Here is a 27,477-nt window from a genome sequence, read left to right on the forward strand (position 1 = left end):
CATATTCCAGAAATATCTGCGGTAAAAAATAAGTAGCGCAACTTACCAGTTCTTTTTTGGTGAACTTTCGTTTTTCCTTCCTCAAAATTAAACAGTCTTCTACTCCAAAGACACTGAAAAAACGCCTCCATCCATCAACATCATTGTCAAAGTTAACATAACAAGAATCCAGAAGCACCCAGTCCACACCTAGTACACAAAGCAATAAACAAATTTTCAAGTTACAAATTATTCAGAAAATAAAATGTATAGCTTATAATAACAATAAAAGTATAAATAGATAAACCATTAAATAACATCAACTCACTTTATGCATACCCTCCCTTCCTTTACAATCCCCAGTTTAAATACTCATGCAGTACAGCTGTGTGAGCACACTCGCCATTAACAGTAGATCACGGAGGTAAACCACTTCAGCAATTAATTACAATACTTAGGTTACTCACCAGCAAAGTTATCAGTTCCAGACATTTTTCTACTCTTCTCCTCTCATGTCAAATGTGGAAATGAGTATGAGTATATGTCTGAGTGGTCCACATGCAAACAGCCTTTATTTACATTCCAGTCAATTCAGCTTTTTGTTTTTACGCATCTTTACTAAATCATCACTTAAGACATGGGTAGACATGCATTAAAAGAAAAACTAACTTTTCATATTCACGTATTATGCATTACATAGGTATTTACTTATTATTCCTTACATTATATAAATTCCACAATTACTGCCTTCCTTTCAACCTCCTGTACATTATTCAGCATGTACTGTTTCTACTAATTTCATTTATTTCTAAGCAATTTTCTCCTTCCTTATTCTAAAAATCCCAGCCTTAGTTTTACTTACTTTACAATACTCAATCCTTTAATTACGACTGGTTTATATTATGATTTCCATTTTCTAGTGGCTGCTTTTTTGGCAGTCAAAAGTACTAAACTTTGTAAGATTTTAATGTGTATAGGCAATTCAGATCCTGTGCCCCAACTCAAAAGCAGCTTTTCCTTAAAGGAAAACTTCACCCTAAAACTAAAAAAAAACTTTTTTTTACCTCTATCTTTGTTTCCTGACCTATTTTAACACCTCAAAATCACTCCAAGTGCTTTATTTGTAATTTCTGCCTGTATTCCAAAACATGGCTACCGATGGGGCTTGATGTACTAACGTGATCTTGTTCTCCCCTCAGCACTCTTTCCCATAATGCTTAGTATGATTCGTGCCACACAAGGAAGTAACTGTGAATTCCCATGCCATTGAAACATAATGGGATTTTTGTGCGTCACTGTTATCTTCTTTACCTTCTGTAAAAGGGCTGCTTCTTTTCTGCCTCTAATAACTCTCATGTATGTTTGGCTCAGACTTTGTTTACACTATACTTAGAAGTTATCCAGCTACAGACAGAAAACTAAATTGCAGGCCTTTGTTCAGGGTTTTCTTTTGTAGTCCAAGAGGAACTGATTCTGCAAGGGTCTCTCAGTGCAGTGACAGTTTTAATACCTCCATGCAGTGACAGTTTTAACACTGCTGCAGTAGTGTGGGGGAAGGGGACTGTTTTTAAATGTTAGAGGTCGCTCTGCCGAGTGCTCAGAGCTTTCAAGATTAACTGGCTGGCCCCTGCTAGGAAGTTTGTTAGCAATGAGAAGACAAAAGATACGTTTGCATAAAAGAATCTCCACAAATTTCACTCAAAACACACTGTATAGACTTCATACTTCCAACTTCCAAAACTAAAACATAAACAACTAGCTAGGATGATAAGTACTTTGTATACTGTGATAAAGAAATATGTATCCTGTCTAACTCTATGTCATTATACTGCCTACCATCTTTGCTAAAATGTTAATGTATCATGTGTAGTAATTTCAGAAATTGTAAGGCAGTCTTGTACTTGTATGTTAATAGCCTATGTTTTTGTTAATTTTTTTCATCTCATTTACTGTACCTAATTATCAATGTAACTCTGTTGGAGCTTTTCTCCCCGGGCCTCCGCTGAAAAAGGACATGTATCCAGTCGGAGCTTCCCGGTTAACAAATGTAAAATAAAATAAAATAATAAAATAAAACTGAGAGCACTTGTTAATGAAAGAAACCTACTATTTCCTTGTTTTCCAGCATTTCTGCCTTATTTTTCCAGTCTATTTGCTTAAAAAAACATTGTCTACAGCTTAAACCAAATGACATTAAGATAGGCATCCACTCTTGTAAAAACAGGAGAAACTACTACACTGTTTTTACATACATCAGTTCAAGTTTGCACCTACCCCCTAACCCAGCAGCACAAGACCACAACATTATATTAGCTTCAACTTGCTTCTGATCTGCCCTTATCTTGGTACAGTACGCAGCCTGTATAACTTGCAACTTAAAATACTTGCTTGCTTTAACATCTTTAACATATACGTAAGTGACTGACTTACCTCACAAAAATACTTCTGACTGCACACTATGCAAAACTGCTTTATAATGTAACAGTGAATTTATGATTTTTTTTATAAAAACGTTAAAAAGAAGAGTTTTACTCAGTTACTTCTTCAATCTTCTCAGTGCTCTTCCAAACTTATTAAATGGTGTACATGCTTTACAGTTTACCCACATCTTTAACAAATTCAACAAAATTCCCGTCTCTCAACCACGTTTTCTTACAAAGTCATATTTCATGTCTCAATTTCTATATCCAGTGGCACTGATGTTGCATAGTCTCCTATTTATTCACTAATTGCAGTGTTCCTGGTCTTTGTACTGATCATCTCCAGCTCCTAACACAAGTCTCTACTCTTATATACTCATCATTCTTCTAGTCAACTCCTGTGCATTTTTTTTTGCCTCTCAAGCATTTCCTTTTGCATCAATCAAAAAAAGTTTTACTGGAAAAATCTCTCTACAGGCTTAGTTGTCAAAAGAATGAGAAGTCTCTCCTTTCTGCTTGCTGATTCAGTCTTTGATGCTTAAACTGATTCTTCATTAGCCTGTTCAGCATCATGCATAAAAAATGTCTTTAATCCTCCAAGAAAATATTCTGAAGACAACTGGATAAAGCAGCTTGAATCTTATTTCTGCCTCTGCGTATTCCCTGTTTACTGGGATGAACTTGTTTCTCTTCTGCCTGATGTACAGTGAATAATCATTTTCCACACTCTGCTGTCCCCAATTTTTAAGAATTTTCCTTTCTACCACAGATTTGTCAGGATAAACTCTTTCAGTAAATACGACTGCATCTTTACTCATTTAGGTTTTGGCTGAGTTCTCATCTCCAGGTGTACAACATACACACAATGAGCTTGTTCAATTAAAAAAAAAATTGCTGTGGAACACCAGTTCAGTTGTTTTTATGGATGTTAATAGAATTAATATTCTCTCTGTTCCTTCTAGGTTCTCTAGTACAGCAGAAAATCTCAGGTTTTCTTTGCATATACAGTCTATTTGTTTTTGAAAGAGCTCTTCTTGAGAAGCCTCAGTCAGCCATATCTTTCTTCATTTCAACCTCCGACCTTTTGCAGTTTTATAAACTTGTCTGAATAACTAGTCAAAACTACTTATATTACTCCAGCTCATTATTTGAGTTGATATATTCCTCAAGTGCCTCATTGATTTGAAATAACTCTAAATGCATTTGATTTATTTTTACTTTAAATTACTGGAACCCATTACCTGTATCACTGTTGAAACTTGGAAGTGCTTCTTCCCAAAATTATCTTTTCTCCTTTTGCAGTAGACTTTCTCTCATATTCTCCAAATTTCTGCTTTGTTGGCATCCAGGCAATGTAACTACTAACCAGTGACTGAATTTTACACAAACTGTCAGTTTCTATGGCCCATTTGTCTCATTTCGTTTTCACATTGGGAAAGCTCAAACTTGTTGATTAGCATGCAGCCATCTCAGAGGTCCTTCAGATCAATTCTTCAGAACAAGAATCTACAAACTAAAACTTGTTCGTGACAGCCAAAATACTGTCTATAAAAGTAACTATGATCGAGAGACTAATATTATGCATCTACTGAACAGATTGTTTATATATGTATGCACATGTATGAAAAAGCAGGGGGGTTGGTGATTGGGCATCATCATTACAGCTGAAAGGAGGTGCATCACAAAGATGAGTTTACTCACACAGATATACTATCTTACCGTCATAAGGGTTACAGTGACAGTGAATGAAAACTAATTAGTAGAATTCAAAGCAGTAAAAGCTCCCTGGAGATGGACAATTACAGCCCCCCCCCCTCCCCCCAGTAGAATGATTGGTTCAAATGTCTTTGTTGAAACCTTCAGGTATAAAATACAAAAAAAATAGGGGGAGAAGGGGATGTGGTACCCCTCATGCAAAACAAAAGACTGCTAGACAAACTATCGCTAAATATAACATTTCAGATGACAGCACTTTAATGTAAGTTACACCTATTTGAAGAAGTGTGCTTTTCAGATACCGAAGATTCTCCAAGAGCTCAGTAAATTACTCTGTTCAAAGTCATTTAAAGCATTCACAGTACTCTTTCCATAATTATGTAAGCAAATACAACTATTTATTGCACCATTTGTAACAAAAATCATCTGCTTCCAGGTTTGGATGACAAAATTACAGTTAAATAAGCAGTGTAGAGAAAGCCACAAACCCAAAAGCAATGCAATTAAACCTTAATAATGTTAACCAGTGGGAGATGACCTTGTTCGCTGCAGCACTGCTCCAAAGCTTTTGATTGGTGCAGACCCACAACACAGACATTACTGGAAAACATTTTCTAAATTCCAATTACACTTATAAAATACCTTGGTATATGAAGTAACTTGTTGCTTTTTGAAGGTAATTTACATTCTCTGAAATTCTGTGCACTTGTGTATTAGTCAAGCTGCTGAAACAAGTGCTAATGTTGAATGATTTCAAGTTGCTGTCCTTATATGAACAAGTTGTCGGCGATCAAATTTTAACACTAACTGCATGTTATGCTGCATGTACCAACCTTCTGCTGTTATTGCACTTTTACTGTTCCTTTGTACTTTGTAATAAACTCAGTTACGTGTTGCACTTCCAAGTAACAATATACAGTTATAATGCTTTTTATTCAACTCAGCTATTACATCTAGAGTATGAATGAAAAGGAGAGCAACAGAGTTGATCACCTCACATATAATCAACACAAAGTGTTAACATTAAAAAGTGATTTGCTTCAGTGTACAGGAAGTTTGAGACTGACCTATACCAGCAAATTCCTCTTTTGACAAAGTACATTATTCTCAAACAGTGAAGTGGCAGGGAATGTGGGGCACAGGTACTCTTGTGAGGGAGGCAAGGAAGAGCACCTCTACCCATCCACAGAAAATAACAGTTTTACAAATATTAATTTTCCTTGTGTTGCTTTGACTATTAATAATCATGCACCAGTGTCAAACAGATATGAGATAAACTTTTTTTGTGATGCCATGAAAACAAGCCATTTGGTTCAGTTTTCACAACTGCAAAACAAAATAAGTTTTTGGGCTCTTTGGAAGGCCTTAATGCTTCTTTCAATGGTCTGGAATCCCACTGCTGACTACTGCTACTCAGTAATGCATAACAAACTAGGGTAATAAAGAGAAAATTGAGGTGCATTAGTTTAGCACAGTACATATTCAAACAGGAGGGCACGGGTATAAAATTACCTACGGATGTTAAAAGAATGCAAGCAGGGTCTGCCTTACAGCTATCACATACATATGGTCTAGTTTTAACTGCTCACTTATACTTCTCCCATCATCCCTTTTTGCGACTGCTGCTGTTCCTTGTTTTTTAGTTTCCAAAGCATCTCAAAAATATCATTAAAAGGCGGGATTACTCCTTTTTAATTTGGGTGGAGGGGTTTCAATTTTCCTGCACCTTCTAGATAAAGGATCCCCCACAGGGCAATAAAATAATTATTCCATAAAGTATAATGTCCTTAAAAGCAGAAGTCCTATGGAGGAGATCCAAAAGATCATAAAGAGGTGTCCTCATACTAGGAGAGTCTAGGAAAGGAGAAGTCTGCTTTTGGGCCACATAAAAATCCTCATTATCAGATGAGAAAAGAAAGAGGCGTAGTTTTCTTTTTAACTGCAAAGATCTTTACTGGTCTCTGCATTCTGCACCCAGATGACTGTCAGTCAGGATAGAAAACCCATGTAGGTACTTCAGGCTGCCTGGTGGTTTCTTGTACTATGTTCAAATACTCAAAAGCAAAAATATCACTATTAGATAACAGCTGAGAAATGACAACCCCATGGCACAGATTAATAAAGCCATGACTGCAACCCAGAAGACAAAGTACCAATCAGTGACTCCATGAGCTGGCAGAAAAGAGGAAGTGAGCAGTTATCAGCTCACCTATCATTTCAAGGGATCAATGGCTACTTGCTCCATTGCAATGAACTGCAGCAGGCAATTGGATGAAAAGGAAACCATCACGGCAAAGGAGACCAGCACTGTGGACTTCTGCAACCTCAGACTACTGCTTGGGGACAGATACAGAACATACAAAATCTCACGGCTACCTGACTGATGACCTCCCATCACTGGCCCTAATGGGCTACTAGGGTTATACAACTTCTGCTGGTTGGAAGGCAATGTGGAGAGCCAGAAAATAAACAATGACAAAAATACCAGATAGACACAGGATATGTCAAACCAGTTTAAAAACAGTGGAACTGTTTGTCTTATTTGCCAGTAAAAACAATGGATAAGGCACATACCTCTCAACCTCTTAGCTCAATAAATTTGGACAAAGCCAGAAATAATGGGGGGGGGGGAGACAAAGGCCCAAAAGTAGGGTAAACTTTTAAATACTGCTCTTATAAACTTAGAAAGTTAAAATAAAAAAAAAGCCTGAGCACTGAATACACAATAAATCCATGAAAAAACAGAATCCAGCAGTCAGTTACAACTCAAGGGCTCCAAAATTCCAACATCATCATGATGATGTAAATTCATTAAGACGAAGGCACTCAGCCGTTCAGTGTTATGTTGAATAGTTTGTTTTTTGGCAAGTTTCACAACAGTTTTCAAAATAAACATGGAATTTTGGAGCCCTTGTGTTGGAAATGACCGCTAAACTTAGAAAGTTAACAGGTTTTGCATTAGCCTGCCTTTTCTGGAGGATATGAAGTCTGAAACTTGTGTGCCATTATTTAGCGACTTCAGTTCTCAACAATTTGCCAGAAAACCACAAACTGTATGATGAACACACCAAAAATATGAAGCAAAAACCAGAACAGTTGAGAGACATGATCTGTCATGATTCAGAGGTGACACACTACGGGATATAGCAACAAAGGTGTAGGTTTACTCTGCAATACGTATAACAGGGATCATACAGTAATATTTTCTCAGAGCTGTCAATTTGGAAGGGATTTCCTCTGTAGCAGTGCTGGAGATTTCAAATGCTTATTTAATTATTTGCCTCCTCCAAAGACTACAGTTTATCAGCCTTTTTCCATCTCTGCTTCTTCTCTAGATTTCTAGCAACTCTTTTCTACACAATTCTTGACTCATGGAAAATAACTTACAGCACATTAAAGTGGCAAAATCATGGCTAAATGCCTACCAGAAACACCATATAAACTATTCTGACTTCCATAAAAAATGTATACATGTCTATATCTATATGGATCTACAACACTAAACTACATATATGCTAGTACAATCCTCGCTGCATGCAAACAACGAACAACATCATCATTTTTTGCAGGGGACAAGCTCCCGTTTATTATATATACTAACTCTGCGATTGTACAATTCCTGCGGAAAATAAATATTTCATCACCTAGGCACTGTCGATCTTGCACAACTGTGAACCTTTTGCTGTCAACATTGTGATCTGTTGAAATACTGAAATGTTACCACACACACACACACACACACATATATATATATATATATATATATATATATATATATATATATATATGTATATATACATACATATATATATACATATACAAACACACAGGTCTACTTCAAAACCTTGAAATCTCATAACGCTGAAATTCAAAACACTGAAACCATAACATCAAAAATCCAAAACAACAAAAACTCAGAGCGCTGAAAATGTGCATTATAACATTGAAAACTACAACACACATGTAAACAACATCCCCTCCACCTATAACACCACCAAAGCAAGAAACACGCATTTTACTACATTTCTGCAGGGGGGCAAGCCCCCCCCCCTGCACCCCCATGTGGAAGGCTATGCCCCCCACCCCATTCGTAAATTAAATATACCAACTCCTAGATCACACTACAGTGGAAAAAAAAGTTAATTTCCTAACCCCACTGTAACATGATCACCATACAGAATGTAAACATATGAATGTGTTGCTTTCATGGAAGTTAAATTAGTGTTCTGAGAAAAGCTGGGAGAAGTGAATAGGGGCAAATGTGTTTATTTTGCCAATCGGTATGTGTTTTTTAGGCCATACAGGTAAGTGGATTTAGACATTATGTGTACATTCTGTATGGTGAAAGAAATACATTGAGGTTATGAAATTAACTTTTTTCCATTGTAGTACGATCTTGCAGTTGGGATATTAAATTTACAGGGGGTGGGTGTGCAGGGGGGCTTGCCACCCTGCAGAAATTTATAGGTGGAGGGGATGTTGTTTATATGTGTGTTGTAGTTTTCAATTTTATGATGCAATGTTTCAGTGTTCTGAGGTTTCGTTGTTTTGGGTTTTCGATGTTATGGTCTCAGTGTTTTGAGGTTCAATGTTATGAGATTTCAATGTTTTGAAGCAGACACACACACACACACACACACACACACACACACACACACACAGAGAGCTCCATTTGTTAGGTCAACTGTTCAAAACAAATGTTCACTGGTCAAATGCTAGGAACATCGAGACAGCATTTAGGCCAAGTGCCAACTTGCATGGATTGGGAGTTTGGCCTTTCCACATGTAGTACAATTTTGGAGTTGGAATACCTAAGCTGCAGACGGTGTGGCGAGTACAGGGGGAATTACCACCCGACAAAATCTGTTTTTGTGTACACGTATGTTTTTCAATATTTTGAGGTTCAATGTTGTGCTTTGAGAATCTTTGTTTTTTTTTCCTCTCAGTCTATTACCAGAGATCAATATAAAATACACAGACATGCACACTATATATAGCTATCTACGTACACACAAAAGTTTCTTCCACAGCTATTTAAGTACATCTGAATGTACAGAATAATCCAAAAGAGAACACAATGTGGATAAATACATATATCAAGATGTATTTTTTTTACATTAAACATTTATACTCTGACTGCTTAATTGCTTCTGGGCAAACTGGTCGTTATATGGAAATAATGTAGACAGTACAGGTATGTTAATGAGTGTCGCACTGCATTTATAAAGGTTTACTTCTCTCAATATTCACTCATATACTGTGCAACTCTGAACAAGTCATACCATAGTGAAGAATAAGAGAGGAACATCACTACACATCAGTGCTCCCAAGTTAGATCTGAAGACACTTTTGCTCCATGGGTCTTAAATGGTTTATACATACATTCCATGGGTCTTAAATTGTTTATACATACATTCCATGGGTCTTAAATGGTTTATGCATACATTCTGTCTCAGACTTCAGTTAAACATCTGCTAATATACAGTTCAGTCACACAGCACTAGTACCTTGTGAAAAGTATTTTAAAAAGCTGCATACAGTAATATACTGCCTTGTAAAGCAACTTTACTTCCCGTACAGTTTATAAATGAATTGTTCTACAGTGTAATTTTCCCAGTTTGGTTCAGAAACTGACAGGATTGTCTTCAATGGGATATATATATATATATATATATATATATATATATATATATATATATATATATATATAAATATAATTTATTTTTTGCAAGCAGTCAGGGCTGGGTCTGGTGCCTCTTTTACCTGTATCCAAATGGCCGATTTGTTCAGCTGTCAGAGGAGCAAGGGATTTCTGTCACTTAAAAGCATTATAGCCCATTTGCTCCTGTGTGAGAATTACCCCATAAGCTTCTCCACTCATGGCAAGTGTGGGGTGGTAGAAAGTGGGCCAGCAATGCAGGGTGGCCTGCCCTTCCCAGAGGCAGCTCTTTTGAGCTCTGTTACAGCTGCCTTCTGGGAGTTTGCCACGTGCAAGCCACGCTGTGAGACAAGGGATATTAGGCTTGATAGAATATTCACATGGTGGTCAACTAGTGCACCTGATAAGTGCTGCACCCATGTATAGAGTCAGAGAACCCCCCCCCCTTCCGCCCAGGATGAATAAGCAAACAGCAGATGCTCACCTCCCATCCTTCCCTGACAGGTTCTACAGGTGCCCATGCTACTATTCAGACTCTGGTTACCTGCTCCGTAGTCAGAGCTTTATCCCTCTACATCATGCAGTATGCTTATCATCACTAAAAACATGCTTACTTTTTTGTTTACCTTATCTGTTATACTGGTAGGAGGAATGTAAAATAAACATCAGCAGTTCATTACCTGGCAGTTTACTAGGCAAATCAATGTTCTTGTAATCTTTAGTGAAGTGCACTTTGTTAACAGATGGGCTGACAAAGTCTTTGTTAGTGAATACAGGAAGGTATGACTTGAATTTTAGAAGCTCTTCTTGGCGGCAGTGCAGCTTCAGGAAAATGGCATAGCTTTTCACAATGTCAGGAGTCTTCACCTGTGCAAAAAATATAATAATAATAAATCAGAAAAAAATGACTTTTAAGTTTGAAGGGGTAAAATTAATAGTGAATAAGAGGCAGCAAGCCATTCAGTTAGCTTGCAAATGAAATATACCAAAAAAAAACCAGGTGTGCAAACACTGGTGAAAATAAGATCACAATGCAACGGCACCTAAGCAAATCATAACATTCTTTTATACAAAAGCAGGCAACACACACACATCATCTCCTGAGTGGTTGATAATAAAGGAAATATAAATAATACAGTCTCTAGAACCTGTTAGAACATCACCATGAAGCATCAAAGTAAGCAAACATGTCCATATAATGGTGCCCCATGTTTTCCTAACAAGCCGGGGTGTTAGATGATGAGGAGATTAAGTGGCTGAAGGATAACTCTCTTCTTTCACTGTGTTTTTACTTCTTCTTCTTCTTTCGGCTTTCCCGGTTAGGGGTCGCCACAGTGGATCACCTGTCCGCTCATGATTGGCAGTGGGGTTTTACAGTGTCGAGTTGCCAGCCTGGCACCCAACCTTCCACAGAAGGCACACACACGCACACATTCACAACTAGGGCCAATTTAGTGTATCCAATCCACCTACAGCATGCCTTTGGGATGTGGGTGGAAACCGGAGTACCCGGAGAAAACCCATGCGACCACAGGGAGGACATGCAGACTCTGCACAGAAGGCACCCAAGCCGAGGATCGAACCGGAGAACCTCTTGCTGTGAGGCAGCAACGCTAACCGCTGCACCACCGCGGCCGGCTGTTTTTACTACAATCTAAGAAACAGGCTGCTTTCTGGTGATCATCACAATCAGACTTCAGAATGCTGGCAAAAGTATGCTGGGGCACAAAGCTACCAATGCAAATGCAGAAACACTTCAGCCTATAAGAAAAATATGGCAAAAACTATTGCTCACATTGCAAGATGACCATCCTTGACCTCCAACTACTATCCTAAATTTCCAGTGCTATGAATGCCTACTTGGAGTACATCCAGTCATCTCAAAGGAATACATGATGGTAAGGTGAGAGTGGGATGAAAGGCACTGATATCCAAGAACAGTTGCTGACTGAATTCAACTCAAAGAATGAAGTTATCACTAAATTACATTATATACCTTATAATGTCATTATGTTTTGAACTCAAAACTTAGATGTAGCAGAACAGTTAAACGCAGAAGAGTAGATCAGACCACTTGTGTGCATCAAATACATATACTGCACATATCAGTTTATATAATGGACAAAGAAACAGTAATGCAATGTCAGTTTCACTAAAAAATTCATACATAAAGGTATCACCACAGATCACTTACAGGTACAGAAATTATCACAGATACATGTATCCATACAGACCTATCATGCAAATAATGTTCATATTTACAGGCATCACCTTGTATAACATTCATGCATACAAGACTCATCTCAGAGACATCATCACAGATAGCATTTATACATACAGGCATCGCAGATGTATTCTTATGTACAAACATCATTACAGATACAGTTATATGCACAAATATCATGGATACAGAGACTTTTTAAGAATGCTGAATGTTTTTGTTAACTTTCCTTTCTGGTCAGACCACAGAGAAAAGTAAGGACAACTAGACTGTTAAATATTATTCCCTCTAACTTTTTCTCACCTTCCATACTTCATTGAGTAAAACTGGTCGGATGTGTTCAAAAATAACTTTCTCAGGCTCTAGCTGGTGCACATCCAATTTTTTCAACAAATCTCTGACTTGGGAATTTTGTAAAGGATCCAGGCACTCCAGCATAAAAGGATTTACAATGCTGAGATCTTTGTAGAGCTCCTGAACTCCTGCATAAGTAAAAACAAAACAAAAAATAAACAAATCATACACCTGATAAGCTTTTAATAATTAAAACATACAGGTACCACTCAAACAACAATGTAAAATAATTTGGTCACTAAAGGGCATGGCAAAACCAGGACTTCAGCTAACTTTCCAGCATTACTCCTTCACATTTTGCCTAATATCCTGACTTCAAAGTACAGTGAAAACTCTAAATACATGCAGAAAAAGTTTAGTACTCATTCAATATATGGATGTAGTGTTTACCCATGAACTGTGTAAACTATGGGGTGGGGGGAGACTTCCTTTCCCTATCTTGGCTCTGAGATATAACAATGCATATCGTATATACACTCTTGTCTTGGGGTACATCTACCCAGTTTTACAGGCAGCATGAATATGAATGCAGTTCCTTCTTTCACCTTAGCCAAATGTTGTAATGCAGGTCATTGCCATTACTCTCAAGTTAAAAACAGAATACTGTAGGATGCACTGCTCAATATTCTACTAAACTAATGCTTCTCTCTCCAGAGTTTATTTCCAAGCCAATGCATCATGAATTCTGTGCAGTTTAATGACTGAAAAAAATAAGCAAATAAATACACTTACACACTCATTTCTGTGCATCTAATATAAAATATACATTTGTTTACATAACGGGCAAAGAAACCTGACCAATCAGAGTACTAGCTACCATGGTATCCAATCCAAGAAAGATAGTACTGGCCAACTACACCTCACATTCAGTCACAGATCCTTTTTTCACTCTCAGTTTTCAAAATTTCACTTGCATACTTTTTTTTCTCACCACTAACTCTGACCTTCAATGAAAGACTCTGCACTCATATACACACCATTATTAATGAAATTGTGTGTCCAGAAATAAAAGTTTTTAACACAGAACCTGCAAAAAACTCTCTTACAAAGCTGATAAAAAAACTGAAAAGCTTTTTTTTTTAAACATTAAATAAAAACTTCCCATAATTTATATAAAAATTAAATTAAGCTACAATTGTCAATATATCTTTTATGAACCACAACCAGTTGAACGACAAAAAAATAAATCATGTTCTTACCATAAAGTTCCATCTGTGCTGTTGATCTTCATTCATTCATGACTGATGGGAATCAGTTCTGTCCTCGGAATCGAATCGGCCATTATAACGAGCTCGCGCCAGCCAAAAAAACCCTCTTGAGCTAAGCTTACCCATAGTGCCCCTCTCTCTATCACCTCAGATAGAGTTTGCCCGTAAGAAAAGAAAGCAGAGGCTTTGTCTGAGCAAATCCCATATCATGAGGCTAGGACCAAATCCGAACCTCCAGAAGTCTTTTGCAGGGGGTAGGAGGTTGCAGTGTGGGATGTCATGAATGAATGAATGATCAACACCACAGATGGAACATTATGGTAAAAACATAACTTCTTTACCTGATGTTGTTAATCTTCATTCATTCCTGACTGATGTGACAGAGTCCCTAGGTACTTTATGTCCTGGGAGGCCCTATGGAAGGATATTCCTGAGCACCACTGAGCCAAAAGATGCTCTCCCCCTGGAGACCTAGTCCAATTTGTAATGAGTGATAAAAGTAGGAGGGGCAGCCCCATGTGACTACTACACAAATGTCATCCATGGAAGCTCTTGAATGGAAGTCAAAAGATGTCGCAACTGATCTGGTTATATGCGCTTTGACCTTAATTGGTAGAAAGATTTTGTTTTGCTGCAAGACAAAGGGAATACAATCTCTCAGCCATTTAGCTAAGGTTACTTTAGAAACTGGTTTTCCCAACTGTGGCCCTGAGAAGGATAAGAATAATTGGTTAGATTTTCATAGTGATTTAGTCCTGTCCAAGGAGAAATGTAATTGTCTATGGACATTCAACAAAAGCAAACAATATTCTCCTTTATTAGAAAAATTGGGAAAAAAGACTGGCAGATCAGATAATTGACAGTCATATCCGAAATAACTCTGGGTAAGAAGGAAGGGTTAATCCGAAGCGATACTCTATCTTTATGGAAAGCTATGTAAGGTCATTTAATGCATACAGCTTGCAGTGCAGATATTCACCTTGCTAAAGTAATAGCTACCAAGAATAGAGTTTTCCAAGATAAAAACTTCATATCGCAAGTGGCAGCTACCTCAAAGGGAGGATAAGTCAAGGTTTGTAGAACTACTGTCAAATTCCAAGGTTCAATAGGTTCCTTGAAAGGTACTCTAATATGTGTAACACCTTTCAAAAAGTTCTTACAGAGACGGTCAGATATGAAAGAGGAGTCCTGGAAGCCACTGTGGAAGTTTGAAATAGCCACCATGTGTACTCGAATAGTGGAAGCTGCCACTCCTGAATGGAGGAGATTTGAAAAATAGTCCAGTACAGAACTAACAGAAGCCAAAAAGGGGTCTAGACCTTTCTCTCGAGACCAAACTATGAATCTCTTCCATTTGCGGATATAAAATTTCCTGGTGGATGGTTTATGGGAAGCCAGAAGGATGTTCCGTACTGGGGGAGGATAGATTATCCTGCCTGGCAATTACTGGAAGTGGAAGAACCAAGCTGTCAGCTTGAAACTTGAAAAGTTTGGATGGAGCAACCCTTGCGGGTGCGACAGTAAATCTGAAGTTGGACCCAGAATCCACAGTTGATGGACTAGATGAGGCCAAAGGAAGGGAAACCAAACTTGTCGGGGCCAATAGGGTGCAATGAGGATTACTCTGGTTCTCAATCTAACAGCTTTCTTTAGGAAATGCGGGATCGGAGAAGAGGAGGAAAGGCATAAAGAAGTCCCGTGGACCATTTGTGGAGATGTGAATAAATCGCATCAAGGCTGGCCCCAGCAGTTGAATATCTTCGCCGCTATGACAGGAATGAGGGACTACTTATGAGGCAGGAGAATGCATCTGCTCAGCTCGTCCTCAATCACGCTGGAATCCCCGGGAATGTGTGTTGCTATCAGAAAGCGGTTGGAAGATATCGCCCATTGCCAAACTCTCATGGGTTCTTAACACAACATGTAGGATTTGGTTCCCCCTTGTTTACTGATATACCAGCCTATGGACATGTTGTCTGAATGGACAGCAACTGTCCCAGAAGGGAGGATGGATTGCAATGTTTACAATGCCAGAAGCACTGCCCTTAGTTCCAGGACACTGACATGCAGGTTGACCTCCATGGGGGACCATGTGACATGGACTCTCTTTCCCTGGAAATGCCCCCCATCAGAAATGAGTCCGTGGTCACTATGGCCTTGGGCTGAGAGGGTGAGAAGGGACGACTCCATAGGTCTTTTTCTGGCTTCATCCACCTACTTAAGCCTTGTTTGCATCAATTTGTTATGAGGATCAGAAAAGACACAGGATGAGTTAAAGGGGGCCACTGTGATGCCAGGAGCCATTGTAGAAGTCATATGTGCAGTTTTGCTAGAGAAACAGTAGCAATCGTTGCAGCCATTGATCCTAGTAGTTGAAGGACTGCATAAGTTGAGACTTTGTCGTGAGAGAGTATCACTTGAAGTTGAGACCTTAGTCTTTGGAGCCTGTGAAGCGAGATGGCAACCAGGCAAGACCGAGTGTCAAACGTTGCTCCTATGAATTCTAGATTTTGAGTAGGTACCAATTTAGACATTTCTTTGCTTATTTTGATCCCCAAGGATCTTGTTAGCTGCAGGGTGTAGTGTAAGGCTAGAAGCAGCAGACACTTGGTAGGGGCGGTAAGGAGACAATCGTCTAAATACGGAAACACACAAAATCCTTGCAGTCTCAAGTGAGCTGTTACCACTGTCATACATTTGGTGAACATTCTGGGGACTACAGAGAGACTAAAGGGCAGTGCTCGAAATTGGTAATGAATGGCTCCTAGCCAGAAGCAGCCAAATCTCCGGCAGCTTTTGTCCATTTTTATGTGATAATACGCATCCTGGAGATCTATCAAGCACATCCAATTACCTTTCTATAGGAACGGTAGGATAGACTGAACAGTGACCATCCAGAATTTTGTTTGTATGATGAACTTGTTTAGGATGTTGAGGTCCAAAATTGCCCTCCAGTCCCCTGTCTTTTTTGGCACTAAAAAGAACTATGAGTAAAATCCGGATTTTGACTGTTTGGATGATTCATTCTCAAAGCAGTTTCTCAACTCAGGACTGGCAAGACCAGACAGGAGGAGAAGGCAACTACACACACCACAAAACCAGCCTCACATAATGCTACCACACCACTGAATCAAACACATAAAGACATACTCGGAGGCTCTGAGTAAAAGTTTACCTAAACAGCAGAGGCCTCCAAAGCAGACACCCAAACAACTGCTACCTCAAGACACCCCACAAGCAACACAAACCACAAAATCAGTGTGCAAAGCAGTCACAGCCCTTAAGGCCAAATACAACACCAAACATACTTGTCATAGGTGACTCCATAGTCAGACACACTGACGTCCCACTCACCAGGCTGAACAAGGAGAGGGTCACAGTAAGCTGCCTATCGGGCGCTACAATCCGCCACATAACACAAGCACTCTGGTCACTCCACGGCAAGCACAAATATGACACAGTCATTGTCCATGCTGGTGTGAACGACCTGAGATGTACCTCCCTGGACTACATGAAAAGAGACATAGAGGAGCTCTCTGATTATGTAGCCCAGGCAGGTATGACCCTGACCCTGAGCAGTATCCTTCCTTCACCAAGAATGATGCCACAATATAGAGACAAGATGATCAGCTTTAACAATTGGCTTAATGTCTGGTGTCATTCAAAGGGGATCCAGTGTCTGTCTGCCTGGGATGACATGCTTGACAAGCCACGCTGCTTCAAGGGACGGCTTGCACCTGTCACCCCTGGGATTCCGGATATTGGCTAAGGCTCTTGCCACCCCCATAGTGCCTTTTTAGGCAAGGCTCAAATTCTAAACCTACCACCCTAGAAAACAAAAATGGGAAGAGACTGAGGGTAATGCTGCTCAATGCCAGAAGTCTAAATCTCAAAATGCACGCACTCGAGGCCCTTCTCAGTATGGAGAACATCGATGTCTGTGCTGTAACTGAAACCTGGTTCAAGGCTCCTGAGAGCACCCCGGCACTATTAGGTTTTACCTCATATCATGCGTTCCGGCCCCAAAACCCGGACCACACCACAAAAGGAGGGGGTGTATCCATATTCATAAAGGATACCTACACCTCCAGGTTGGTGGCAACGCACGAAGCTTCAGAAACCATCCAGGTGCAACTAACCATAGGCAAAACTGCTCTACAAATTGTAGCATGCTACAGGCCACCCTCTCAAACTCAGGAACCCCCCACAGCCTTCCTGAAGGCACTGGAGGGTATAAATTTATCTCCAAACACCATCATATTGGGTAACTTCAACTATCCGAATATAGACTGGGAACATTACTCAAGCCCTAACTTTCTAGCCCAACGGTTCCTGGAGTTCATAAATTCAAATGCCATGGAACAGCTAGTCACTGTTCCCACGAGAGGAGAAAATATACTAGATCTCATTATCACAAACATGGGGACAAAATGCTCCACACCGGAAGTATATTCCTCATTGGTGAGATCTGATCATAAACTAATCTCACTGGAAATCCACATCCCCCCCCACCCCAAACAAAAAGACCACAGTGAAGAACTTCTCTAAAGCAAACTTCACACTACTCAAGACTGGTGTGATATCCTTCAAGGCCCCTGAGCCAGTGGAAACCACAACCCAAGCCGCGGAAGCCCTTACAAATGCCTTCTATGAACACCTCCAGGACTGCATGGATCAGGCAATCCCAAATAAAACCAAGACTCTTTCCACAAAGGGCAAACGTCCAGTCTGGTGGACCCCAGCCATTAACAAACTTTACAATAAGAGGAAAAAGCTATTACATGATAGAACAAAATCCATAAAAGGGAAGTCACCCCTGATCATTATTAGTAAAAAAATACGAGCACTCAAAATCAACTAAGGCCAGTTTTGAGAGAAAAATTGCCATGGATTCAAAGGACAATCATAAGGCCTTTTTCAGCTATGTTAGGAACCTGGGTGGAAACTCCCAGATATGCTCAGAATTAGTCCAAAATGATACAAAAATCACTGAACCCACAGACATTGCCAACATACTGGCAGACAGGTTCAGTGCAAACTTCACCCCCCTCTCACCCCCTAAAGGAGAGATAACTATCCCAGCAGAGTGTAGCCTCCCAGACATCTCAAATGCGCAAGTGAAAGCTGCTCTCTCTAAAGCTAAAAACACAGCATCAATGGGACCGGATGGTGTCCCCAGCTGTGTGCTACACGAGCTAAATGAGGAATTAAACCCGCACATAAGGCAGCTGTTTAATCTCAGCCTTACCACAGGATACGTGCCCAAGGAGTGGCGTACGGTAACTGTGGTCACACTCCACAAAGGCGGTGCCTCTACGGACCCTGGTAATTACCGCCCCATAAGCTTAACAAGTCTAGTCTGCAAAGCTATGGAGAGGATCATAATGGAGCTCATAAACAAAGATATAGGGGACTTGCAGACATTGGACCCGACCCAGTTTGGCTTCGTCAAGGGCAGATCATGCCTTTTGAACTTGGTCGACTTCTTCGAAACAGTCACCAAGGCCATTGATGAGGGAAAGGCAGTCCATACAGCCTACCTTGACCCTGCAAAGGCTTTCAACACAATACCCCACTCGGGTATTGTAGAAAAACTTACCAGCTTAAATGTAAACACATATGTCACAAGATGGGTTGCAAACTGGCTTAAGGACAGAACCCACAGGGTTAGAGTTGCTGGCGCTATGTCAGACTCCAAGTTGGTCACAAGTGGTGTCCCACAGGGCTCGGTCCTTGGCCCCGTATTGTTCGGCATCTACTTCTCAGAAGTACAGGCCAACATGGGAGGACTTTGGCTGACAAAGTTTGCAGACGACTGCAAACTGGGCGCCATAGTGGAAAGTGCATCGGACACGGATATCCTTCAGAAGGGACTCATGGAAACAGATAGCTGGTGCCAGAGCCATGGCCTGAAGTTAAACGCCAAAAATGTATAGTCATACCCTTCGGGAAAAACAAGGTAACCCCAAGCTACCATATAGGTGGCAATCCACTAAGCACAGAAGAGGTTATCAGGGACCTGGGGACCCAGGTTGACAGTGGCCTTTCTTTTGACACTCACGTTGCTAAAGTGGTTAGAAAGACCTTCTACATTGCCCACCTGATCATGAAGGGATTCACATCCAGATCTAGTGAGGTCATTGTTCCCCTGTACTCTTCACTTATCAGACCAATGATCAAGTACAATGCCCCATTCGGGATGCATCTCACCCGATATCTGCAGCAATTGGAGAGACCCCAAAAGTTCCTCACCAAAAGGATAAAGGGACTCCAAAATCTGTCATATGCTGCCAGATTGAAGAAACTCCAGCTCTATTCAGTCGCATACCGTCTGCTCAGAGGTGACATGTGCCTGACATACAAGGCCATGTCCAAACCGGAATTAATGGACATGCTCCACCTCAAAAATCCAAATCCACCAAAACCACTAGAGCAAGCGACTTAAACCTTAGCACGGATATAAATAGGACGTGCTGGAGGGATAGATTTATCACTCAGAGACTCCCTATGCTGTGGAATAAAATCCCGGTCCATGTGAGGCAGAGCACCTCGCTGGCTCTGTTCAAGAGAAATCTTGACCTGTGGATGGGAGATCGTAGGTTTACCCCGGGAATCATCTCTGTGTCACTGCTGGACAGAGGCACAACAAACTAATGGGCACAGTGTTTTTTCATATAAGGGGTGGCGTAAGCCACAAAACTTTGGGCTAGGCTTATAAATGCCTTAGGGCAGATAGCCTAGTATAAACCTATGAACCTATGAATTTCTTGAGCTGCTGCATCGCGTTGACTGGGTGCAACATCATGAATATGCCTTCACAGCCTCGGAGAAAAGGTCGAAAGGGATGTGATTAACCTCTGGTAATTATCATCTGCACCCAAGAATCTGTCATTATGGATTGCCAGGGAAGGTGGTGGAGAGAAAATAGTCCCTGACTGCTTCCAGAGGCAAGCAATCGAGCCACTCTTCAGGAGCACTGATAGGGATGTCCAGAGAAAGAATCTCTGGCTCCATGATTACGCGGACCTCCTCTGCCTCAGGAGGGGCATCTTTCTGATGAGTTTCCCCCTCTGCCCCGGAGGGAAAACTCATCTCGTGTGTAGTGGAAAGGACCCTGGGATTTTTTGTACCACATATTTCCACTCCTCTAATTCCTAGAATAGAATTTTTGGAGGATTGGAAAAATGCATGCCCATGGCAGACAGGGTCTTGCCGTCCTTTTCACACCTGGCTAATGTGTCTTTTACCTTTGGACCAAAAAGGGAAGAAGCGTCAACGGGAGCACTGACAAAGGAAGACTTAAAAGGGTACGCAAAGTCACATAAGCGCAACTAGACGTGAAGTCGCATGTCAGCGCCTACACCCACTGCTCTAGCAACCCCTTCGGTAGCATGAGAAATGAATCACATGGACAAATCAGATATGGATTCCAGGGTGGCAAGCTGTGAGGCAACTTTGTCACATACCTCACCAGTTACTGCTCCTGCTAGGGTTTCAAAAGTTCTGTAACCAGGTCCCTCTGGAGACAAGTAATGTGCGCCAAGTAATTCAAGGACCGAATGGCAAAGGTCAATGAAGCGTACACCTGCTTCCCTAGTCTGTCCATCATCAGACACTCCCTGTCTGGAGAATGAACAATACGATTCTCCTCTGTGAGTTCTTTCCTAGTGGCCACTGCCACCACCACAGCATCTACTGCCAAGCCTTTGGACCACTGAGGGTTTCCTCTGGAGGGGAGAGAATTTTGTCTGGTCTTCGGGGGATAGGCTCAATGGTATCAGGACTCTTCCAGGCGCACTGCATGATAAGCTGGACTAGATCATTTGCAGGCAGGGTCACCCAGGAAGCAGAGGGTCAAGCATGGAAAGCATGCAAGAATACAGACTCCTCAGAAGAAGGGTTTCTTCCTGTCTCCCCATTGCTTTAAGATTTCCAATATGTCTCCAAAGGAGACATCCTCAGGGGGTGACCATGGGGACCCTTCCCCCTCATCATAGTCTTATCTTCAGTAAGGGATTCCTTCAGGGGAATCCAAGTGCTTCCTCTTGCACGATCTCTTGCAGGGTGCTTCATCAGTGGGGAAATTTGAAGAGGACTCTGAAGGGAGGGTGCCCTGTGGTAGGGTATCTTGAGGTTCCCATGCTCAATGTCCCAGGGTAGTGGACGGTGTCAGCTGCGGTCCAGAGGACATGTACATGGGGCATTCCAGAACTGAAGGAACCAGCTGTAAACCTGAGGCAAGTGCCCCTCCGTCACCTGGAAAGCTGGCCCGCCCGAAGAGGGATGGGGCCCGGAACTGAGAAAGACAATCTCGGGAATGGGGTCACACCCTGGTCCGACGAGCCCACCTCCAGGGAGGGAGCAGCGAAAGGACTTGGTGCAGTAAAAACAACCAGAACCGTAGTAGATAGTGTTGTACTAGGGGTCACGGTGCAGACAGACCAGTCACTATCCTGAGGATGGGTCAACTCCGATTGAGTCGAGGACCATAGGGTAGGCTCCGGAGCCATGTTAATATCTACTACTAATAGAACCGAAGAAGCTGGAACCGGGATAGGCGTCAGCATCGAGGGCTCCAATACCTGTAAGGAGGTTGGAGGAGGAATATATGTCAGAGTCTGAGGAGAAAATTCCACAGCTCCAGGTGGGAGGGAGGATTCAGAAGGAGTTGGAATTCCTCTGGTTGCCAAGAGCTGATCCATGAGTCTCACTACATCGAGCTCCGAAAGGCTCCTGATGGAGCGGGTTGACATCCCAGATGGGGAATCAGGCCGTTCAAGAAAAGGACTCAATTGTTGTCTAAAAAAGGATCTACTGACAGGGAATATCGGGTCTGAGGTAAGGTTTCACCCTTCAGCACTGCGGTCAAAGGGCCAGGAGGTTGCGTTGGAGGGGGAGTAGCGACCTGAATCGGGGAGACTATTTTTGGTGCTGAGAGGGGCATTGGTACCGTAAGCAGTGGTTGGTACTGTAGGCATTGAAGTCATAATCAATTCCGTAGCAGAGGGTGACGGCACCGTAGATGGAGTTTTAGGCTCCGGTGCCAAGATGGGTGCAGAAGTCAATTTTGGATGTTTTGGTTCCATGGGGTACTTAACAGATTTTAAATTCACAGGTATGAGGAGAGGAAGGTACAGACTGACTGCTCTTCTTATGTTCCTTTTTAAGAGGGGTTGAGACCTCCACCTCAGATAAAGTCTCTGAGAAAAGCATTTTTAAGAGACCTTTTAATATTAAATTTGTTCTTTCTCTCAGTCACTGTGCGGGCACTAAAGCCCTTACATAAGTTGCATGGAGGTTGAACTTCCAAGTTCGGAACAGCAAGACAATAAATGCAGGCTAAACGTCTGTTGGAATTTGGCATTTTCCTGTCACACTTATCAAAATTGTTTAAAACCTGCTGTCTCCTCCTTACCAGCCATTGTCACAAACGGTCTACAACTGAAATAAATTACAACAGCAATGTCAGAACAGCAGTAAACTAAACAGAGACACAAACACACACACACATACACAAAGGAAAGGAAAGGACTTTTTTTTTGTTTTAATAGCCAGCAATGGTAATGAGGAATACCCAACGGGTAAAGTGAAGGAAAGGGGAGTGGGGGATACCAGCAATGGCATTAAAAATTATCACAGAGGTAAGGGAGGGGCCCGTACCACCAATGGTACGAGGAAATACCACAAACTGTTAAAAAAATAAGGAAAAGAAACCACTCGGACAAAAAGGGTAAGCAAACTATCAACGACCACTGCTAGTAATATAAGAAGGGAAAATTCTTGTAGATAGAAGAAATATTATTAAAGTTGGAATAGAAAATCTAAACCACTTAGCTGGAAAGCTGATCTGACATGTCTTGATACTCTATGTGGAAAACGAGATCTGGGTGATAGAGAGAGGGGCACTATGGATAAGCTTAGCTCAAAAGTTTTTTTGGCTAGCATGATCATGTTATAATGGCCGACTCGGTTCCGAAGACAGAACCAATACCCATCAGTCAGGAATAAATGAAGATTAACAACATCAGACAATCTCTGCATCGCTGATCCAAAACATGACTTACAAAATCAAGTGCAAAATGAGATTTACAAATGGAATTACGCAACATGCAATAATTTCACAGAAGATCCCTAAAATGGCTAACTGGAAATCCCCATACAGTCACAAATTTCCAACCTTGCACAAAAATCAGTATAAATTAATAAAATTTTGTTAACGAACACAACTTTCAACAAATGCTTATAACTATCAAAAAACATATTTTGAGCTCAAACTTATCAACATTTCCTGCTCTACGACATTGAATTTACACAAATTGACCAAAACAATTTAGTAAAATAAGTGCAAAATGACATTTACAAATGGAAAAGCACAAGGACACACAACAGTTTGATTGAAGCATCCTTAAAATAACTACTCCAACAATTTTTTAATCAAAATTCTGCACAGTTAAACATTACTGTACAATTTTTTTAAATGACAACATGAACTACTTTACCTTTGAATACACCACAAAACACGTTACACAAACTACATGTAAAATTCAAACTAAAAATATAGATGCTTATTTTGTAAGTGCAATAAGGCAGTTCGGTAAAGATACTAATGTGTCTATAGGCTGTAAGGCTTGTTCCCCACAGCACTCTTACATATGTAGTAACATCTTTACCAAGCACAACACGTGCTTTACTGAACATATACAATCACTAAAACGTGAACTGGAATGCAACCCCTACTCCCCAAGTTGCTCTTACTTATATATATATATATATATATATATATATATATATATACAGTAACTTCAAGAATACTCTAACTTGGACAATGGAGAATACTATGACACTACAGTTTGGGAGTTAATGTCACATTCAAATTTTCACTTTTCTAAGGATTGCACTTAAATGTCTTCAGACTATGGGTAGACAAAAGTGCATGTACATATTTTAAATATAGGTGGGTGTTTAACTGATCTAAAACACTTTTTTTTTTCTTATTTCAATGAAAAGTCACAATTGATCAAAAACACATTTCAATGAAAACACAAATAACTGAATCACATTTGTTAGAAAATTGTGTAAGAGTACAAAAAATCACTGCTGATGTGGTTTTGGATCATATGAATTACAATGTAAATTAGTGTTGCTCAGTACTTGTTAGCATTCTAATGCCCGATGTTGCACTGTACCTCTAAGTTGAAAAGTTTGTGTGTGTGCCCCAGCAGTGACTTAGTGTGTGAGGAGTATTCTATTTTCTCAGTGGTTGTATGAGTGTGGAGTTCCACATAGTTAAGGGGGGGACAGACGTGTGTAAGGAGGGTTTGCCTCACACACAGTTATACTTAACGTATATTGAATTTTCTATAAAATGTGTTTCAGTGATGTGTTTTTGATGACATGCATTTTTGATCAAATTATCAGTGTTTTTATTTTCCAATGTGTTTTAGATCAAAGGAGATAGTCATTATATACAAGCATGCACTGATTCATCTAAATTCAATACAGCTAAAACTATTTAATCTAAAACTTGAAACATAAAAAAAAAAAACGTTTTTGAAAGGGGGGCAACCCTCCCTACTGTGCCGCCACATCCCCTAATTATATATTCCAACTCCAAGATCACATAACAGTGGAGAAAATAGAGAACTCCCATAACCCAGTGAGTGAGACCTCACAACCAACACCTACGTTTCAGTATACCTACAGCTCTGTAACAGTGTATAACCCACATTCACTTACAACAGTATAACAAAACTAAATGCACACGGGCAAACAATACATTACTCTATGAAAAAAACATCAATGTAATACTTAACATTCAAAATTACAGTAAATGTATTTAGACCAAATTTACTTATACCAAATAAATAATCTCTACCTTTAGACCAAATGCATGGAAGAGCACATGCTCGCTCATTATACATACATGCATATATATATATATATATATATATATATATATATACACACATTTATTTGCACACACACACACAATGTATGCATATGTATATATAGACAGATATACAAGTGCATCACAACAGTAAAAAGACTCAAAAGAGCACTGAGTAAAACATTGATTTTTTTTTTTTTTTTTTTTTACTTTGAAGGAAATAAACAGAAGAAAAAAAATACTACTGCACCCTCCCCCTGCTAATTATATATACTAACTCCAAGGTCACACTACACCAGGGAAAGGGCAAATTTCCTAATCAAGCCGTACCACTATCTCGCACACAGACCAATCTGGCAACCACAAAAACATAGCATTCACTCTTCTGAGCATTCACTTTGTTATTTACATCCATGTATCTATATATATATATATATATATATATATATATATATATATATATATATATATCTATATATATATATATATATATATATATATATCTATATATATATATATATATATATATATATATATATATATATATATACTCCCACCACACATTAAAAAAAAAACATTCATTTACGTGAAAATTAATTATATGTACAACTTTGACTGCAGAGGCTTTTCATCAATGGTTGCTGCAGTGTAAATGCACACAGTCAGCGCACGATCAGCAGACAGCAAAATAAAGGAGTTTCATCTTTCATACTGCCAGTTGATCTCAAAGTTAAGTCATTCATGCAATAGGTGGTGTAGGGACTCAAGGAGATTATCCCCCAGAAAACACATTGTTCTTAACTATTTTAACCTTTGACAGTTTACGTTTTTGACAGGACCAGTTGACTACATTGCTATAGGAGAATTTTTTAATTACTGAGGATTTAATTATATATACTGTACACATGTCAGTGGTGCAGCGGTAGCATTGTCGCCTCACAGCAATAGGTTCTCTGGTTCGATTCTCGGCTGGGGTGCCTTCTGTGTGGAGTCTGCATGTCCTCCCTGCGTTTGTGTGGGTTTCCTCCGGGTGCTCCCGTTTCCTCCCACATTACAAAGACATGCATCTGGAGCCTTTCTTCCCGGGCCTCCGCTGAAAATTGGCTTTGTTCCAAGTCGGACTTTCCCGGTTAACAAATGTTAAATAAATAAATAAATAATAAAAAAATATGTATGCCATACAGTGTGTGTATAACCCTATATCTCTCTATATATGTACGCATTTTATATATGTGTGTGTGTGTGTGCTCGTGTGTATAGATTTATGTCAGATTGAGTGTTTGGAAACTCTAACTTCATATGGTTGAGACCTCGTGTTTGACTTTCCAAAAACTAGAATGAAGCAAAACGAAAAATTTACATTTTTGCAGGGGGACAAGCATCTCCTGCACCTCACAACCCCTGCAAATTATATATACCTGCAAAAAGAAAAATCTGTGGTATCTCTCAAAGTGGGTCAACCACCACAGTACACACCAAAAGAAGAACCAGTAAAATAAAATAAAACTTTTATTAAAACAAAAGGTTAGCGCTTTCGCTGGGTTGCTGCATCTTCAGACAATACAGAACAAGAAAGAACATTTGATTTAATATAATTACTAGCCAATCATCAGTCTACATCAATCAAAGCAATCATGAACAACCAATCAAAATCACCGCCTCCTAATCAGGGTGGGTTGAAGTGAAACCCCAGAGTTAAGACCAGGTAACCTGTGGCCTTGTAAGGAAATAATCCATTTTAACTCGCACATTTCAATGTAGTCAGCCCTTCTGACACTAGGTCAAAGTAACTCTAACACTCTAAACATAAAAACATTATGCCCTGGATGGGACATAGCATGATTAGCTAATGCATGGCTTGATATATTTCTATGAATATGGCCCAAATGTTCAAGTATACGCTCCCTTAGCTGTCTAGTTGTCTTGCCAACATAAAAGCAGGAGAAGTAGCTGCAGGTAGCCAAGTATACCAGATTGCTGCTCCTGCAAGTGGCTGTAAATCTGAAGGAAAAAAGACATCCTGTAACTGGATG

General features: G+C 40.1%; 1 protein-coding gene across 1 annotated transcript in view; it reads right to left on the bottom strand.

The window, feature by feature from the left end:
* LOC122800223 (protein NO VEIN-like) overlaps nucleotides 1–27,477 on the bottom strand; it is a 1,589,974-nt gene that overhangs the window by 123,417 nt on the left and 1,439,080 nt on the right. The window contains exons 25-27 of the mRNA XM_044069716.1: nucleotides 12,299–12,477; nucleotides 10,455–10,641; nucleotides 47–189 (exon numbers count right to left, since the gene is read on the bottom strand). Coding sequence (XP_043925651.1) covers nucleotides 47–189; nucleotides 10,455–10,641; nucleotides 12,299–12,477 — 509 coding nt within the window. The remainder of the gene's footprint in view (nucleotides 1–46; nucleotides 190–10,454; nucleotides 10,642–12,298; nucleotides 12,478–27,477) is intronic.

Source organism: Protopterus annectens, chromosome 4.part0, assembly GCF_019279795.1.
Source record: "Protopterus annectens isolate FY-2018-M chromosome 4.part0, PAN1.0, whole genome shotgun sequence".
NCBI classification, from domain to species: domain Eukaryota; kingdom Metazoa; phylum Chordata; order Ceratodontiformes; family Protopteridae; genus Protopterus; species Protopterus annectens.